Source organism: Tympanuchus pallidicinctus, unplaced genomic scaffold (genome assembly GCF_026119805.1).
Source record: "Tympanuchus pallidicinctus isolate F22 unplaced genomic scaffold, pur_lepc_1.0 scaffold3, whole genome shotgun sequence".
Lineage (NCBI taxonomy): Eukaryota > Metazoa > Chordata > Aves > Galliformes > Phasianidae > Tympanuchus > Tympanuchus pallidicinctus.
In genome coordinates this window covers 102,607,127-102,625,223 of record NW_026294747.1, presented here as the reverse complement: position 1 = coordinate 102,625,223, position 18,097 = coordinate 102,607,127, and the positions used below count along the sequence as shown (strand labels likewise).

General features: G+C 37.4%; 1 protein-coding gene across 41 annotated transcripts in view; it reads left to right on the top strand.

Moving 5' to 3' along the window:
* Positions 1-18,097, top strand: part of CLASP2 (cytoplasmic linker associated protein 2) — a 128,788-nt gene that overhangs the window by 61,489 nt on the left and 49,202 nt on the right. For all 41 annotated transcript variants that reach the window (XM_052694273.1, XM_052694260.1, XM_052694256.1 and 38 more), the window contains 9 exons: positions 3,459-3,551; positions 4,361-4,506; positions 5,972-6,107; positions 9,042-9,112; positions 11,025-11,084; positions 13,549-13,626; positions 14,224-14,391; positions 15,799-15,854; positions 16,957-17,127. In XM_052694273.1, coding sequence (XP_052550233.1) covers positions 3,459-3,551; positions 4,361-4,506; positions 5,972-6,107; positions 9,042-9,112; positions 11,025-11,084; positions 13,549-13,626; positions 14,224-14,391; positions 15,799-15,854; positions 16,957-17,127 — 979 coding nt within the window. The remainder of the gene's footprint in view (positions 1-3,458; positions 3,552-4,360; positions 4,507-5,971; positions 6,108-9,041; positions 9,113-11,024; positions 11,085-13,548; positions 13,627-14,223; positions 14,392-15,798; positions 15,855-16,956; positions 17,128-18,097) is intronic.

The window sequence follows — 18,097 nt, the reverse complement described above, 5'->3', positions numbered from 1 at the left end:
CTGTCTCGTTCAGCAAAAGCTTGTTTTTGCTGTAAAGGTTTTGTTTCTTCTTTGCCTCTCCAAGCTGTTAAGAATTCTTTGGAGAGCAAGACCTTTTCATATTATTTCATATTATTTGGCCATGTTATGTTGACCAGTCATATTCCACAACTCTGAAAACATGCTGCCTATAATTTGATACTTCACTATTTACAGTCCTGAGCAGAGTTCTCTGATCACTCAAATTGCTTAATAACACTGGGAGGGAGAATAGAAGTGGAATACTTGGATGTGTGTGGGGTGGGAGATTTTTTTCTCTGACTCTGCTGGATGACTTGGGAAGGTAGGTCATTGCTTAACTGCAGATGGTGGAGGAGGAGAAGGACCACCTGGTCCTCACTAACAGCCCTTAAGTGAAGTGGAGAGGCAAAGAGGAATGTGTAACTGACCCAGAATAACCTAATCTGTAATGTATGAGAATGTAAGACCTACTAGGCGGTCAAAAAATGAAAGTAAATGCTTATTATCTTTAAGAATAATGACTTTCTGGTGTCCAATCTCAATCTCTGATCTCTCAAAAAAAAGGAAACACCCTGCAATCTGAGACCACATTGGTTACTGTGGAAGGGAGAAATTTTTCGGATAGACCCTGGGAAGAATTAGCAATGCGCCAAAATCTGTTTGAATGGATAGAGGATGTTGTTTCTGTGTTGCTGGACCTGTTTCCATGTCTGTTTTCATTACACTTGTGTGGGTCTTAGTAGAGATTTCAGTAAAAACAAGGGAGGGAAATTTATTACGGAAGTACTCTCAATGAAGTTAATTAGCACCTGGATTAATCAAGTAAATTCAGAGTATTTTCTCTGTGTGTTTAACTTGCTCCTAAAAACCTTCAGTGGTGATTCTGCTTTTCCAGTAAGCTATTCAAATGACTATGCTCACCACTGATCTTTAAGGAAGATCATATTGTTTACTCCTATCTAGTTTGTAATTCTAATGTGGAAATACCTTCTGTCCAATTAGTTATTTCTTTAATTTGTGTTGGAGTGCTTAATGTTTCTGTCTTCAATGTGGCATTTACCATCACTGCTGAGCGTGTATGTTACCCTCCAATGGATAATTGCAGCTTATAGAGAAGATAGATTATTTTGAGATACAGTGCAATGGCTCTTTTTGCTAATGAGTTCTTTACTTACAGCACTGTGATAGACTGTGAGGACTGTGCCTCCATATTTAGGTTACAAACTGAATAGTTTTACAACTCTTTTTTCACTTTTGTTCAACTGGAAGCAAAAAATTCAGTTGTCATGTCGATAGGAATAATAGCCATCAATAGCTACGTTCTTTTTCCAAACGAATTTATTTGTTTGCATAAATGTCTGACATTGAGACTAGAAAAAAAAAAGAAAGTGTAATTGTTGTCTGCACTCAAAACTCACAAAAGTATAAAGCGTGATTAATCAAAGGCAGGGAAAAAAGATTAAAAAACATAACTTTTGTTTTGAAACTACGTATGGAGAATATATTTGGGATTTTTTAGTGGAAAAATTTAACTTCATTATAATTAAAGTTATGCCATTTACTAAGTTGTTCATTAAAAAGCCAATTTGAATAGCAATTTGAATTTGCTTAGACCCATTTCTGTTTTTGCTGGGTAATCAGAATTTTGACTTCTTTGCCTAGGCATGCAGGTAGGGCTAACTAAAGTCATTGTACATGTTGCTTCTGCCCTTGTCTATTGCCCAGCAATTATAATCCCGTGGCATTAAATACAGCTCATGGACTGAGATCTCTCATCAGCTGAGAACAGAAATTGACCTGTTTTTGAGGGCTGTCTCAGTGAGACAGCTTTACCATAACCTCAGACTGAGTTTAATGTGTACACCAAAGAGGTCCAGGTTAGCTGTTGCCAAAAGCTATGATCATGCTCCCCTTGTGCTTGCATTTTGCTTTTGGGATAAGTTGGCATTGGCTGCTGAATTGACATATTTTTCTGTATGTTAAAGCCCTGAATTAGGAACAAGACATAGCAAGGTGGTGGTGGTAAAGAGGAGCTAAGATTCCTACCGTGCTTATCAGATTATTCAGATATGCAGGTGCTGTAAAGCATGGATATTTTCCACATCCTAAGTATTGCAGCATGAAATACACAGGCCTTCATTACTGTGTTCTGTTGCCAGAGCATAGGAGAAAAGGTAGAAATTAGTCTACTGTAGCTACTGTAACTTCAATTAGTTTAGTATAGTCAGGACATTGGAAAGCTGGTCGTTTGAAGTTGCACAGGAAAATAAACTATTTTCTGAAAAGTGTGGATTTGGCTTAACTGTAAAACAGAAGAGAGAGATTTGTAAATCTGCAGAATAAAATGAAAGATGTGTGTGCAAGGGACCAGAGTGAAAGTGCAAAGTGAGGTGTTCCTAACCACTGGTCCTCGTTTCCACTACACACTCTGTGCTCTTGAACATACAAAAGTAATACCTTGCATTTAAGCAAGTAATTAGTGAGAATCAGTCACTAGTGTTGAGTTTCTACATAAGTTCTAATGGTCACTTCCACTTTATAGGGCACAGGTCTTCTGGAAGTCCTGCAGAATATCTGGCACCCCATGTAGATGTCTCACGTGCTACCAGATGCCTGTGTCTGAGCAATTGAATGTAGTTCAGTATGTTTACGTAAACTACTTTGAGTGCAAGAAACTGGAAGTCCTTAGCTTAAAATATGCTGTTGAAAGAATTCTGGCCAGAGCAGTTTTCAATGATTTACTTCATATCTCCTTCATATTATTCTGAAGCTGGGGAAAAAACCAAAAAAATCCTTAAATTTTGCATATTCAGTGAAAGCAGAAAAGAACATGCCATATGAACTGTCTCCACTTACATTCTCATACTTAAATCCAATAAAAATGTATTATGTGTATTAACATGAAATCTCTCTCTTCTTTCTCCCTCACTGTGTGTGTATATATAGAGATATATATACACACATACACAAAATAGTTTTTTACAACTTTGTTATTTCAGTGTTGAGTAGCAGCCCAGTTACAGCTTTGTAGAGTTGCACACTCTGAACATGAGTCCCTGTTCCAAGAGGGACTTATGATCAGTTGGCTGATTACTGTTTGTATTGGTGGATATGAGAATGAAATGAAGTGCAACAGATTATTTAAAATCATAGTGAATTGTAATCTGAAAAAAAAGGCCAGAAAATATGAGGTAATGAAATTCTTATGAAAGATGAATTTCTAATGAAAGGTGAAATGTTGAGGAACATACTGATTCTTTTTTTCTGTTAGTGAGCATTCGCTGCTTAGTACTATCCTCAGTATTTGCTTTAAATTGCTTTTAATACCACTGGCATAGTTCTCTGGTGTTGTATAGGAAGGGCAAGATTTTCAGAATTACAATGGAATTTTCAGTCGTCTTCAACTAGCTTCCTTCATCATGTTAACTGGGAGTTTTTCTGTGTTTTTAATATTCCAGATCTATTCGAGTCGAGAACTTGAAGAAACGTTGAACAAAATCAGGGAAATCCTCTCAGATGACAAACATGATTGGGATCAACGAACCAATGCGGTAAACTTTCTGTCTGATTCCAAGTGTGGGTGGTTGCATTTTCCACTATATGGGTGACTGCATATTTGAAAATGCTGTTCTTAGTGATAGCACTCACAATACTCAAAGGCAATTTTATTTTACATTTTAAAACCACGAGCTTCCATGTATCAAATAATTTCAGAATAAGCTTTGGACAAGTGTTTTTTAAAGGGCTGAAGTATATTTTTGTTGACGTTTGAGTGGAAGCTTTTCTAAAAGCCCTCATAATTGTTGGGTTTTTATTTCTTCATTTCTTCAAAATTACATACTCTGCAGGTAAACTGCTAGCATTGTTATCCCTTGTGTGGCTGCAGTAACATTTACTTCTGGAATTAAAATGTCTGTGTGTATGTGGCAGCTATATTCTTCATCTAGTTTGGGTATCTTAGTAAGTATTCAGAAACGGGTACGTGAACATAGCTGTGTATGTGTGTATTTGTAGACTGAGATTTAAGACTTTCTATCTCCAGAATTTACGTAATAATTTTTTTAACTGTTTTTAAGTTACTACCATATACTTGAAAATGTGATTTGCTTTAGGTTCCTTATTGTTGACTAACATAATGTTCCTCTTCTGTGGAATTAGACTTTGCTGGAGACAGACACGCTACACATACACTTAAACATTTTCATGCACAGTTGTCTCAAGAGCTGCCTTCAACTTTGAAACTGGAGATGTACATATGTACATTTTTACAATAATTTGATACTTCTAAAAATTACTATTATTATTTTTAAAGAGAATATGTATTAGTAGTGTGCTAAACTGGACACCTTGCATTTTTTAGCTCAAGAAAGTTCGGTCGTTGCTTGTTGCTGGAGCTGCACAGTATGATGGATTTTTCCAGCACTTACGGTTGTTGGACGGTGCGTTTAAGCTGTCAGCCAAGGATCTCAGATCCCAGGTGGTTAGAGAAGCTTGTATTACTGTAGCGTAAGTATGGTTTTACATTTGTTTGTGTACGTTGCTAGATTTTAGTGTCATAGAGTCACAGAGTTGGAAAGGACCTGCAAGGTCATCTGGTCCAACCGCCCTCTCATTGCCATTGCTACCACAAGCCACTAAACCATATCTCATAGCTCTTCATCCAGACTATGTGAATTCGACTTAGAAGTGCTTTACCAGTGTTGCAGGAAAGACTGTCTTGCTGGGCTGCTGTACACTATTACTGATAACGTGTCAAGATCTGACGCTATAGGGATAATGTAAAAGAAACATTTCAAAGTAATTTGTTCTTTTAGGTGATAAATATAGTCAATAATCCTTGTAAAATACTGTATGTGAAGAGGAAGTTACCATCACTAGACCAAGTGCTTAGTACAAATTGCAGCAGGTACTGCTGTAACATCAGGGCTTAGTCTTAAAAAGCACTTGAGTGTTTGGCGTAGGACTGTACTGTGACTATAAAAGTGAGCTGCAGTGCGCTTTGATCCCTTCCACTTGAATTGTCTGAGATGCGATTAAAAAGGTAAAACTCAAGTGAAAGCTTAAATAGAACTTTGTACGTTTTGATGAGGCAATAATCTTAAATTTCCATGACAGTCTTAAGAGCCCTGACAAACAGAATTAAGACTCTGCCCTCATTATTTTGGGGTATAAGATGGGGGGAGAGGGGGAAGACCTATGTTTACAGCAGGGCAGTTTTTCCTATTTCCATCTTTTCTATGGCTTTTTGCCTCGTTGTAAAGGCATTAATCTGCTCATTGGTATGCAGTGGCTGTGTATGTCCCAGAATTCACCCAATTCACCCTTGCTCTTTAGGCCTTATGATAGAACAGACCGTGGTACGCTGCTGGAACATACAGCAGTCCTTGCCAGGGAAATTCAGGGTTTGAGAACATCATTATTGTTTCCTAATGTGAAGTCGACAGTAGCATAAGCATACTGTGTCATGTCCTCATCCTGACCTAAAAGTTAGGAATTTTTCATGATCCCTAAAACAGTGATGTATTTGTTGTCACTTCCAGATTCTTTTTATATGTACAGTCTGCCTGCCTGGAAGCATTTGTTGTCACCACTGGACAATGATGTTACTTTGTGCTGTATGTGTTACCGTATTTGTTAGGATTGAAATTACAACATTGAAAAAATGGAGTACATTTTTATGGATAGCTTACTACGATGAACTCAGTTTTGCCAGCATTTTGATGAGAATATTAGCTTTTCATATTGTGGTATTTGTTTTTCGTTACGAAATAAAGTTACATAGTTAAATCTTCTAGTGTGTCTGCTAAGTAATAAAAATGTTCTGCAAATCCTATGCTTCCAAATAATGCTTGGAAATAATGAAAATGAGAAATTCTGCTGTTTAATGTTAAAACAACAAAATTCATTGTGCATTCTACGTAACTAAGAAATTAATTTCGACTAATCAGCTCCATTTCTTTCTCCTATGTAGCCATCTTTCAACTGTTTTGGGAAACAAGTTTGATCATGGCGCTGAAGCTATCGTGCCTACTCTTTTTAATCTGGTCCCCAACAGCGCCAAAGTGATGGCAACTTCTGGGTGTGCAGCCATTAGATTCATTATTCGGGTAGGTGTTCCACTCAGTTGTGTTTGCTAGAAATAGATAGCTGCTCTTAGTAGAGACAGGACCAAGTTGGAAATATCAGAATTATCCAGTAACTTTTTAAAGACTGTTTAACACTGGATAAATAATTTTTCTTCTGAGAAGACAAGTATTGTTTATTGTTGGTGTAAGACAACATTATCACGGTAATGATATTATCAGTATAAAAAGCAAGTCTGTTTTCATGATTTTTACAGTGTTAATCATAATTGAAAAAAAAAAAAAAAGGCAATTTCAGAACTTATCTGACCTTTTGCAAAAGGCAGAGTAAGCTACCAGTCAGCAAGCTTATAACACATTACTGGATAAAATCCTTTCCGCGAGAGAGTTATCATTTATAACACACTTAGTATCAACACGTGCGTATATTGATATGTGGCATTGATGTACATCAGTATATAAAATATCTCTTTACATGTGTGTATTATGTATATGAATACAAAATATTTACTTATTTATTCCATGGAGTTCGTAACAGAATGTTGAAGAGCTCAGACAAGTATGGATAAGTTCAGAAGGCACAAGTTTATTGGAGAAGAGTGCCACAGAGATTTGTAATCCTTGAGTTTGAGAACTTTCTAAGCTTTTGATTCCTTAAAGCTGTAATACATAGAGGAGGATATTGTAGGCTAGCTTTGTTTTTTCTTATTGTCTGTTCCTTAAGCATCTACTAACAACCTGTGTCTGAGCCAACATACTTAACTGGACTTCTGGAACTTGTACTGCCGTATTTATGTTTTGTATAGGAGAGGGAGGTTGCCTGTAGTTTCTAATTTCCAGTTAAATGCTGTGCTGTTCTTCAGTTATTTATGCAAGTCGCTTAGTTCTGTTTGATGTCATCAGTGTAACAGTGTCACAGTTGTAGTTTTCTGAAGTTTTAGGAACTTAAGTGTTTTGACCACTCACACATTCTGTTGCTGTGCTCATTATGTTTTGGAATCTGAAGTTTTCATTGTCTGACCATGCCTCCAAGAAGGTATTCTTGAGAGTTTCTGCATCACCTTTGCATCAGCACTTGGGCTAAAATGTATCAGTATTTCCCTCCCAGAGTTTTACAGTACATTCTGAGATGACTGATGGCATGGAGTTGAGAGAGGGGGAAGGAATACATCCTTACATAGTATGATTACAGTTCTCTCTGGGAGAAGAATATAATTCACAGTCACATTAGATGAGTTCAGATATGTAGGAAAATAACTCTGTCTTCTTACTTGTGGTGCCAAATCAGTCACTAGGAAAGCAATATGAAATTAAAAAATCACTAAATTATGTTAAATTAGTTTTGTTGGTTCAGTTGAAGATGAATCTGTGCATCAGCTACAGCTGATTTTGTAAAGCTTCTATTATCTTTAGCTATCCTTTAACATACAGGGTTAGAAACATGGCAGCAGGAACATCCTACCCATTCTGTTGAAATCCTCAATAAATAGATTGCATATGCAGGGTGCGTTGACAGTCAGAAAATTCAGATCTCAGTGTTAAAATGGAAGAAATAAATATCAGAGTTGAGCGAAATGCAGTCCTCCTGTCTGCAGACCTCTCCCCCTTGGATTATGTGAGGTGAAGAAAACTTTGTGATCAGTATTAAATCCTAAGCCATTATGACTGATGTGTGCTGAAAAACTCATAGCAGAAATCACTGACTGCTAGTTCACATCTTTGTGCTTTTTAGCTGAATAAAAGCAAGCCTGAGCCTTTGAGTCCTTTGTTGAACATGCTCCAGAAAGTACGGAGTTGATACCTCCGCAGATTTGGAACATGGAAGTTTCATACATGAAACCATTTTATTTTTTTCTCCCGAGTATTGCTTGTTATTCTCTTGTGGCAGTTACAGGCCATTTAAAACTATGGAAACATAAACAAAACACCAAAAAACAGTAGGAACAATTGCAGCTGCTAGGCTTTCGTGGGTTTTTGGACTCATTCCCTGCTAATTCTGAAGCTGGCAGCACTGTGAGAGCTGATAATTCTTTGTCGGCTCTTTTGATTTCTGTGTTTATATCCTGTAACATTAAACTGAGGAGAAAAGAGTGATACATGAGATGCTAACAGTTTTTCAGAACTGTAGCTTTGAAGCAGGTTCTATAGACTTAAACTCTGGCAATGTAAGCGGACCTGTTACGCAAGTCATTTGATGTATTTATTCAAGAAAGGAATAAAGAAATTCACAGAAAGTGCATTTGTTTAATCATATTACTTGGAATTAAAGTGCTTTATAAAGCATATTACTGCTTTATGTCTAAAATAAAATGAGCTGAAGTAAGGCTCTTTTAATTCTGGATTAAATTATTGCATCTGGATTTAATGTAGCTTATCTTAAATGCTTCAAGTGGTAGTTCAAGGATTTCCTTTTTCCATGAGAATGTTAGGTGTTTACATTTAGATTTCATACATAAGTTTGTTTATTTTGTATGTCATACCTTTATTGTTTTATGGACATATTTTGCATTAAAAATAATTTCATGTTTTTAATGTTAACCATATTGATGGAACCTTAAAAGAGAGCCCATAGATTCAGGTTTCTTTTTGCTCCGTAACTCTGATTATAAGACTGCTGTGCCTTTAGTTTTCCTTCAGGAAAAACAAATGAACAAAAAAATCTGTTTAGAACTCTTCTGAGGAGAAAATTGCATTTGAGCCTTCAGACATGACTTTGCACAGCTAAACACTGCACATCGTGGTGTGGTTGTTGACTCTTGTTGGAAGCACATTTTGCTTGATCTTGTGAAAACGAACAGAAGCTTACTAAATGCGTGTGCTAGCAGTAGTCTCCTATACGTAGCTTACTAATAAGAGACCAATTGTGATTTGTATTGTTTCTGATTCTGTTTGAGTTAATTGTTACTGTGCAGATTCAGGAATACTTTTGTCATTAACTACTTTGTTGACTTTTTTCAGCATACCCATGTGCCCCGACTCATACCTTTAATAACAAGCAACTGTACCTCAAAATCGGTTGCCGTTAGAAGGTATGTTACAATATACTCAAATAGCAAATTATTGAGGTTGTTGCTTTCTAAATATGATAACTGTTTGTTGAAAGTAATCAGCTTTACAAATGTTTAGCTGTCAGCTCTCAAGGAACAAGGAACTGTGTGTTCCAGTGAGCAACAGTAATGAATTTAAGCAAAGTTACTTGGACATTGGTGAGGAATAGTGTTCTCTGACATAATCAGGGATGTGAACTGTGTCCTTCTGCAGAATTTAATTTAAAGTATTCTTAACACTTGTAGGAAAAAGCCACTTTTATTTTAAAATCAAAAAGGAGGAAAAAAGATCTGAGTTGAATCTCTGGTGCTAAGGCTAACAAGAACAAACAGACCAGGTACTGAGAGGCACTGGGAGATTGCAAGTTAGGTATGCATGTCTTTGCTAAGAACCAGCCTGAATTATTAACTGCAGTTAGGGCTAGTCCTGACAGACCTAGGGAGGTTAGCTCTTGCAGGAACACTGCATTGTACTGCTGCCTACAGCACATGGAGGACTTTGTAAGTGGAACTAGGCTGTCCGTGCCAGATTAATAAGCATACCACAGCACTGGGCTGTGGGGTTGAGGTAGAGGTATGACATGGTGGATCGATCTGTTGCCATTTTTAAGTGCTGGTGTGTGTCTTTAGCATGTTTTTTCCAAAAAATGATACTTCAATACTTGATGGGGCTTTTAATGACTCCAGTTGCTTCTGATAGTCTGTCATTTTTTGCACAAAATCTCTCAAAAGCAGTTTACGCTGTTTCTGGATCTACAGTAACCATGAGTGCAATATAGCTGTGTATTTACCAGAAATAACTGAGCACCTACACTGTTTACTCTTTTTAAGCTGCATTTTCATCCGAAGCAACTACTATCTCAACCCAAACTGTACTAACATGGTAAAACTTGCTGTTTTACTTTAAAACACTGGGCAGGCTTCAGCATTTCCATTTACGTCAGCTTTGTCAAGGAAAATGGTTTCAGTTCACGATCTTCACATCAGTGAAGGCAGCCAAAATTGTATTTCATACTGACTTACTGCCTTCGTAAAAAAAAAACAAAACAACTAAATTAGTTACAATAATGAGAGGAACTTCTAATCCTTTCAGGGCTTTTTTTTTGCCACGTTTTATACGTGCCCAAATAATTTGGCCAGAAGAAAAATGATGTAAAACAGGTCTAAAGTGAAAAATATCCAGAAAATATAAGAGTTCTATACCATAGAGTCTACTACCTTTTCAAAGTCTCAGTTATCTAAGCACTTTCCTAAGCTGTGCCAGTTTGATTTGTTCACCAGGATCTAGTTTCAGACATACTTCAGAATATGCATTTGCTAACGTGTGTCTGCTGTGTTGCCAGGTATTCTGAATTATAATAAATACAGTTAAATAACTTTTATATTCAGTGCCAGGAAAGACTGAGGAGTACTTTCTGTGTGTATGTCCCCATATTAATGGTGTCATGGTGTCATGTTTTCCTTCATGGGACGTACTTTGTAAAGACTTGTGGAAGGATGGGAATAGTGGTTGGGACAGAAAAACAGTGCTGGTGTAACAATGTAGAAAAACATTGTGGTGTAACTTAATAGCTGACTTTTTAAAGTATTGATGTATTATTTTTTAATATTAAGATAAGATTAAGTTTGTGCAAATTTTGAATTACTGATGTGTCTTGTACTTAGGGGCAAATAAAAGACACGCATACCTAACTTACGATCTCCCAATTGTGTAATAACAGGATTTGAACTAAAGATGTTTAAATTTCTGAAGTTTGAAGTTGTGTTGACAGTTCAACATGCTTTTATGTTAAGTATTTCTTCCCTCAGAATGAAAATACTGAAGTTTCTGTTTTTTCTACAAGCACACTGGAGAAATGAGTATTAATTAAATTGTTTTATTCTGTCTTCTTAGGCGCTCCTTTGAATTTTTAGACCTGTTATTACAAGAGTGGCAAACACATTCTTTGGAAAGGTATGGGCCTGTACATTTTTTCCCCAATAATAAACTACTAATGAATATTAATACAGAAGTTTTTTAATTGAATCCTTGAATTGATTATGTTATTGAATGTTTGCCAGCCTTTCTAGTACAGCAGGTCAAATGGCTCTTTTAGGTACCAAGGGGTAGGAAATCTGTACGCTCCCACCTGCTGCCTCTTCTCCTTATCTTCTCCTTCTCTTCCTATATTGCATATGAGAAATTGCTCTTCATCTGAAAAAGTTAGTGAATCCTTTTCTTCCTATCAACAGCATCCCAAATTTTTCTTTCTCATCCTGTCCTGGAGAATGAGGAGGGGAATCTGAGGCCTCAACCAGCTTCTCTGACTCAGAAAAAGAAGACAGTTCTGATTCGGGCATTTCTATTTTAATTTTTCTTGTCTCAATTTTACCAGAGCTCTCATGTAGAGGCATTTCTGCAGTGAGACAGTTTTGTCCTGCCAATTCTGCTGGGAGGTGCTTAAACTTCACTGTGATGCCCATGTCATCACTGTGATACTGCTGTGTCGTGCCCAAGGCCTGGTTGGCTCCAGCAGCAGAGCAGATGTCACTGACCAGAACTTATTGATGGTCCTGCACACAGCAAGAGATGTTTGAACTGGAGTCAAGTAGCAAAGAAAGTAGCAATCTCTTCCTAGTTGGTCACCATATGTTGCAAATACTTTATGATTTTAGTAGCGCAGCTTCCACAAGGCATTAGCTATGTGTCTGGTGATGCTCTTCATTATCAGTAATCTCCCAGAGTCTGCCCTAAATGACATTAAGTGCATTTTGCTGATGACAAAAACAGGAGATATGCAACCCCTGTTTGGTTCCTTTGCTTTTAGTGGTTATTCTAGAAATGTAGAGAGCAAGCTAACAAAATCAGTAATGTAATTTAGGCCTTTTAAATCACACCTCTCTCTACAGGATCAGGTGCTTTTTCTGTCAAATAAAGGCTTGGTCTGGAGATGGTGTCTGGAAGCAGGACTCAAGTGTATGCTGAGTTTGAGGGTGCCACTAAATCGGAGGGGTTGTTGACTCCCTTAAAGGCAGACAGAGCTTAGAATCATAGAATCACAAAAGTTGGAAAAGACCTCCAGGATCATCTAGTCCAACAGTCCAACTATCTCCAGTATTTTCCCACTAAACTGTGTCCCTTAGTACCACATCTAAACATCTTGAACATCTCGACACGTGTGATGGCTGAGCAATCACCAAAGGTGTGAAGTTGAACAAAAGCAAGTGCTAAGTTCTGCATCTGGGGTCGGGCAGCCCAGGACATGGGTGCAAACTTGAGGACAAGAGGCAGAAGAGCTGCCCCACAGAAAGAAAGGGATCTGGGGCTTCTGGCTGATGGCAAGAATATGAGACAGCATTCTGCCACGACAGCCCCAAGGGCCAGCAGTACCCAGAGGTGGTGCATCAGAGGTGGTCACACTGCCAGCTGGGAGAGGGAAGGGGCTGTCCTGCTGTGCTCTGTGCTGTGCGGCCTCACCTCCAGCACTGGACATAAAGAAGGACATAAAATTGTTCGAGAGCTTCCAAAGGATGGCTGTGAAGATGGGCATGGATCTGGAGGGGAAGTTGTATGAGGAACAGTTGTGGTCCCTTGGTTTGCTCAGCCCAGAGCAGAGGAACTGAGGAGAGGCCCGGTGGCGGCTGCAGCTCCTCACAGGGAGCGGAGGGCAGCGCTGAGCTCTGTGTGACAGCGACAGGGCAGGGAACGGCATGGAGCTGTGCCAGGGGAGGGCCGGGTTGGGGGTTGGTAAAAGGCACTTCACCAGAGCACGGTGGGCATGGAACAGGCTGCCCAGGGCAGTGTCAGTGACACTGAACTTGCCAGAGTTCAGGAAGCATGTGAATAATGCTCTCAGACATAGGGTTAGAGTTTTGGGTTGTTCTGTGTGGAGCCAGGAGTTGGACTTGGTGATTCTTGTGGGTGCCTTCCCACATGGTATATTCGTTGGTTCTTCCAGAGACTTTTTGATTCAAGGAAGTGAACTGTTGAAATATCTCTGTATTTACACATAGTCAGCATTTCAAAGGCTTAAAGAAAACAAGAAGTGTGTTTTCATGTGTTTGTTTTGTTTTGTTTAAAAAAAAACAACCTGCATTTGTCTGCCTTTGCTGTAGCCTTCACTTTTTCAGAAAACATAGTTTCTACCTTCAGAAAAGGAAATAGCTGGGAAGCCTACTTAAGCCTCTACAGAAGTGCAGTTATATCATCACGACGCTTAAGCATTTGTTTGCTTCATACCTTAGAACTTCTCCCTTTGCTTTCTTTTTTTTTTTTACTTTATTATTATATTTATTATATTTTTATATATATATTATACATTATTATATTTATTATTTATTATTATATTACTTTATTATTTTAACTATTTAAACTTTACTACTTACTTTAGAATTGAATTTGGAGAAGCAAAATAATATGAGGAATGTTTGTCTTCTAGGCATGCAGCTGTCTTAGTTGAAACAATCAAGAAAGGCATTCATGATGCTGATGCAGAAGCAAGAGTGGAGGCAAGGAAGTAAGTCTGTACTACTTTTTGCTCTGAAAATTTGTAGATTTTACATGAGGGGTTGCAGGGTGACAATACATAATGTGTTAGCCACAGGAAAGGGCAGAAGTTAGATTGAAAAGGTACGTGTCTGTTCTCAGAGTCTTGAACTAACACCTGATTTCTATTGTAAGAAAAATATTCTAAAGATAGAGGCAATTGCTACCTTCTTAAAGTATTTGCAGATTCTTATGAAATAGGAAAAAGAATGTTTGATATTGCTGTATAATGATTCTTTTTTTTTTTTTTCTTCACAAATGAAGTTATCAAATTTTGTTTAGCATTTTCATTAGTTTAGGCCAGAGTAGAATTAGTAGAATTACTGTTCCTTACCCTTAGAATCAATAAGTGAGTGGAGAGTTTCAGAGGACAGAGAGACTCAGTTGTTTTCAAGAAGATGTCTCAGGTCAATTTAATTGGTTTCTTACTGAGCTGGTGAGTTTCTCTTATACTTTGTCATTCCAATTCAAGTTCCTTTTGCTCTGATCCCTTGTAATCTTTAACATCCTGACTATATTTTGAAGTAAATAAAGAACAGTTACAGTTGGTTGTTTTCTTTTTTTACAGGGCTTATTTGGGTCTTAGAAATCACTTTCCTAGTGAAGCAGAGACTCTGTACAATTCCCTTGAGCCGCCTTATCAAAGAAGCCTCCAGACATACTTGAAGAACTCTGGCAGTATAGCATCTCTCCCTCAGTCAGACAGGTCATCTTCTAGCTCACAGGAGAGCCTCAAGTAAGGGTCACTTACCTACTTCTCAGTCTAAAAAATTATTTTATTTTTTTACAAAAATGTTATTCAGATACAATTAATTACTCTTCTTCAAATTAGTCTGTATTGCTTACCTGAAAATTGAAAGTGTTAAAACATGTTGTTAATGACCTGCCAGTAATGTTAAAAACTAAGCTGTACAGAAATCAAAATTTTAAAGTACTCTTAAACTACCAAGTGTTACTTCCTGTACTGCAGGAAGTTTGTACTGCAGATATTTGAACTTGAATATCACAGAAAGGAAGGGGTAGAACAATAAATAGAAGTAGTTACTATTCAGGAAGTGTATTTTTAATTGAGTCTTGAGTAATTTTTTATTGGATAGATGTTATTGGATTTGTATTGGATAGATTTTCCCTGTGTTACGCAAAACTGAGTTTGTAGCTTCTAGTACTGATAACTAGATAGTAAGTTCTCCCTGTGTTTACTACCCTAGGAAACAGGGACATGGTTTTACTTTGTCTAATTCTCCGTGATTTTTGACTTCGCTGTACTTACAGATCTCCTAGATCATTGATTAAAAAAAAAAGGGAAAGGAGATTGTGGGATGAAAAAAATATGATGACTTGTCCCTACAAAACAAGAAACAAGCTCTATTTGAAACTGCTTAAATGAAATGGCATTTGCAGTAGATTGTGTAAGTGATGAAATTATAACAGTTGTCTAGGACTTTTTGGAGCTCAATTTAAGGTGAATTTAACCCCGGGCTTGCAACAAAATGCTTCCAAAAGGCCAGGTATTAATATTAGGAAATCGCTGTATGTGGTTGTTGGTTAGCTGCAGATACATAATTCTCTGTGAGAAATTACCTAATAATTCTGACAGCTGCATTATCCTTGAGCACCTGAGCAAGTAACTCAGGTAAATACACAGTATTATGCACCTTCTCTCAGCCTTGCCTTTTTTGTATTAAAAATACAAAGGCTTCCCCTCTTTCATCCATTTTTCCTTGTTACTGCAGGCAACCCATAATTTGTTATGTATCAGTCATTTTTATCTCCCACTCTTTTTGCATGACAGCTGATTTTGAAGATCAGCTCTGTGGTTAAATAAGATCTTGCAGTGGCAGCCTTAAATGTTTCTGTGACCTGAAGTTTATATTGTCAAAGGAGAGATGCTCTGTGATAAGATGTAATTTCATAAAATATAAAAGATGCTCCAATAAGAACGATTGTGTTTTCAGTCAGTCAGTTTTAAATGTTTTTCTCCAAAAATATTCAGAGAAAGTAGAAGGGGTGAGGAAAAAAAAATATGAATAACCCTTTTGTTCTCTCATTTCACCGTGTATTAATTGCCTTTTGGATCTGTTACATGGGATGTTTTATTTATAAAAGCCCTTACTTCATGGGTTCATTGGATTTTGTCTTTCAGCCGCCCTCTATCTTCTAAATGGTCTGCAGCCAGCCCAGCCAGCTTTGCAGGCAGAGGTAAGTTAGTGCTATCTTGTGCACGGTATTTATTCTTTAAAGTTCTTTGAATTACAAGATTTAAATGGAACTTAACATTTTATTGTGTTAAGTATTTACCCTATTTTGGAATTGAATAATGTTATATCTGCAAACTGCAGCTACTGCTATGTTTTCCAGTTACTCAGCTTGGATTTTACATATTTTCAGTTGTGAGCGAAAGACAAGATGATTTGTTACGTATTGGAATTGTTCTTTGGTTGTTTATCTTGGAGTTTTGTCATGGGACAGTCATTCTCAAAGAAGCAGTGCATTGTTCTGTTGTCTCTGTCTGACAATTGGGCTTGTGGTGTTTGCAAGTGAAAGATGCCTTGTACCTTTCATCTGTTCCAAAGTAGCTGCTGCTGTGTATGTGAGAGAAATCAAATAAAGCAGAAGTCAAGCAGTTTGATATTGTCACCAGTTTTCAAAGTTGAATCTCTTCTTTCTCCTTCCATGTAGTGCCTCTGTAAGTCTTTCCAAAGAAATCACTGAACTCCCTTTTACAAGCCTCTTGTAATTAATTAAGGGTGCTTGTTTGGTTGGTATTGAAACTGTGAAGGAAGAGTCAATGAAAATTAACTTCAGTTAATAGTTAACATTCAGCATGTAAGAGGAAATGGATTTAAAAAATATTTTATAGAAGATGAGGCCAAAACCAATGAAGGTTTTCAGTCAGCTTGCCCAAAGCTTCACCTCAGCTGAATCATGGAAATACTGTCTTCTCTTCATATCACAAAGAGTGCTGTGAATTTCATTATGTTTTGAAGCATTCAGTGGGGTAATAAACCCCGTAAACATTCCTAATTATACAGATTGTAGAAGAATGGGAGCACATAGCATTAAATGGTAACATTTCATATTGAATGGCAATAAATAATACTGTAACATGAACTGTTCTTTATCTGAGTTTCATGCCAACGTGTCCAACGTTATTTAATGTCCTTACAATATTGCATTTATATTAACTTTATTTGTGTGACATACATGTTTTCTGCAGGTTTGCTGCAGCAGTAGAAAACATTAACCTTGCAAATACGATTAATTCTATTCATTACTAACAATTTGTTGTTGTTGTTACTAGTTTCGGGCAGCAGCAAGAGTGTTCCAAGCCCAGGAACTCTGCAAAGGTCTCGCAGTGACATTGATGTTAATGCTGCTGCGGGGGCAAAGGCTCGCCATGCTTCTGGACAGACAGCTGGAGCTGGGCGCTTGTCAGCAGCTGGTCTGCCTCCAGGATCTTATGCTTCACTAGGTGAGGGAAACATCTTTATCTTTACTGGGGAATTATTTCTGAGGCTTTTCTTCAAAGAGTTATGGGTAGACAAGCCTACTTCTGGAAAACTCTCATTGTCATTTTTGCTGGAGTGTTGTAAAAGAGCACATTTTCTCACGTAAGTTACCAACTTTGCTAGGTGTTTTATTTTCCTTCTGCTAGAAGAATACTGATGTAAAGAATATATTCATACTGTGCTCTTTAAACATCTTAATCTGGTATTACACTGTGTATTGGAAGCTACCTTCACTTAACAGCAGATGGTGATCGTGTTTTTTTTTGCATCCAAAAGTGAAAAGGAAATCAGTACCAGGACTCTTGATTTCCATGTTTTTTTTCTCAGCTCTTTAGCACTGCTGTGAAATAATCAGTTAATGAGACATCTTTGTATTAAGTAGTGGCTTCTTCACAGAATACAAACTGTTGCACGAATGTATACAGCCGATTTTGGAGAGAGCTTCCAAAGTCCATTCATAAAACTCTGTGAAAGTATTTTTTTTTTCCACCTGAGTGATAATCTTGCTTGTCAGGAATGCTTGCTGTTAGACATAGAAAGCTCTGCAAATTACAGGTTTGCAGAAAAACTGATAGTGATGGTAGAACTTCCAAGTTTAAATTTCACCATCACATAAGGAGAATAAAGGAATACTAGGCATGTATCCTTAACGTAGGGGTGAGATTCAGTGTTCACTGCTAGTTTTTTCTTCTCAGCCTATGTTCCTGCTAGACTACCAAGGAGGCAAATTCTAGTAGTGATATTGCCAGTCATGGTCACAAGGGAGGCAGAGAAATCATATTTAAAAAAAAGAAGAAGAAGAAAAAAAAAAAAGTACTTTTTATTTAGCCTTTTTAAGCATTTAAAAAAACAAAAACCAAACCTTTTCTTTACCTTTTCAGTTTGTGTTGTGCCTTGGGAGATGTTAGGATATAAGGATGTAAGCTATGTTAT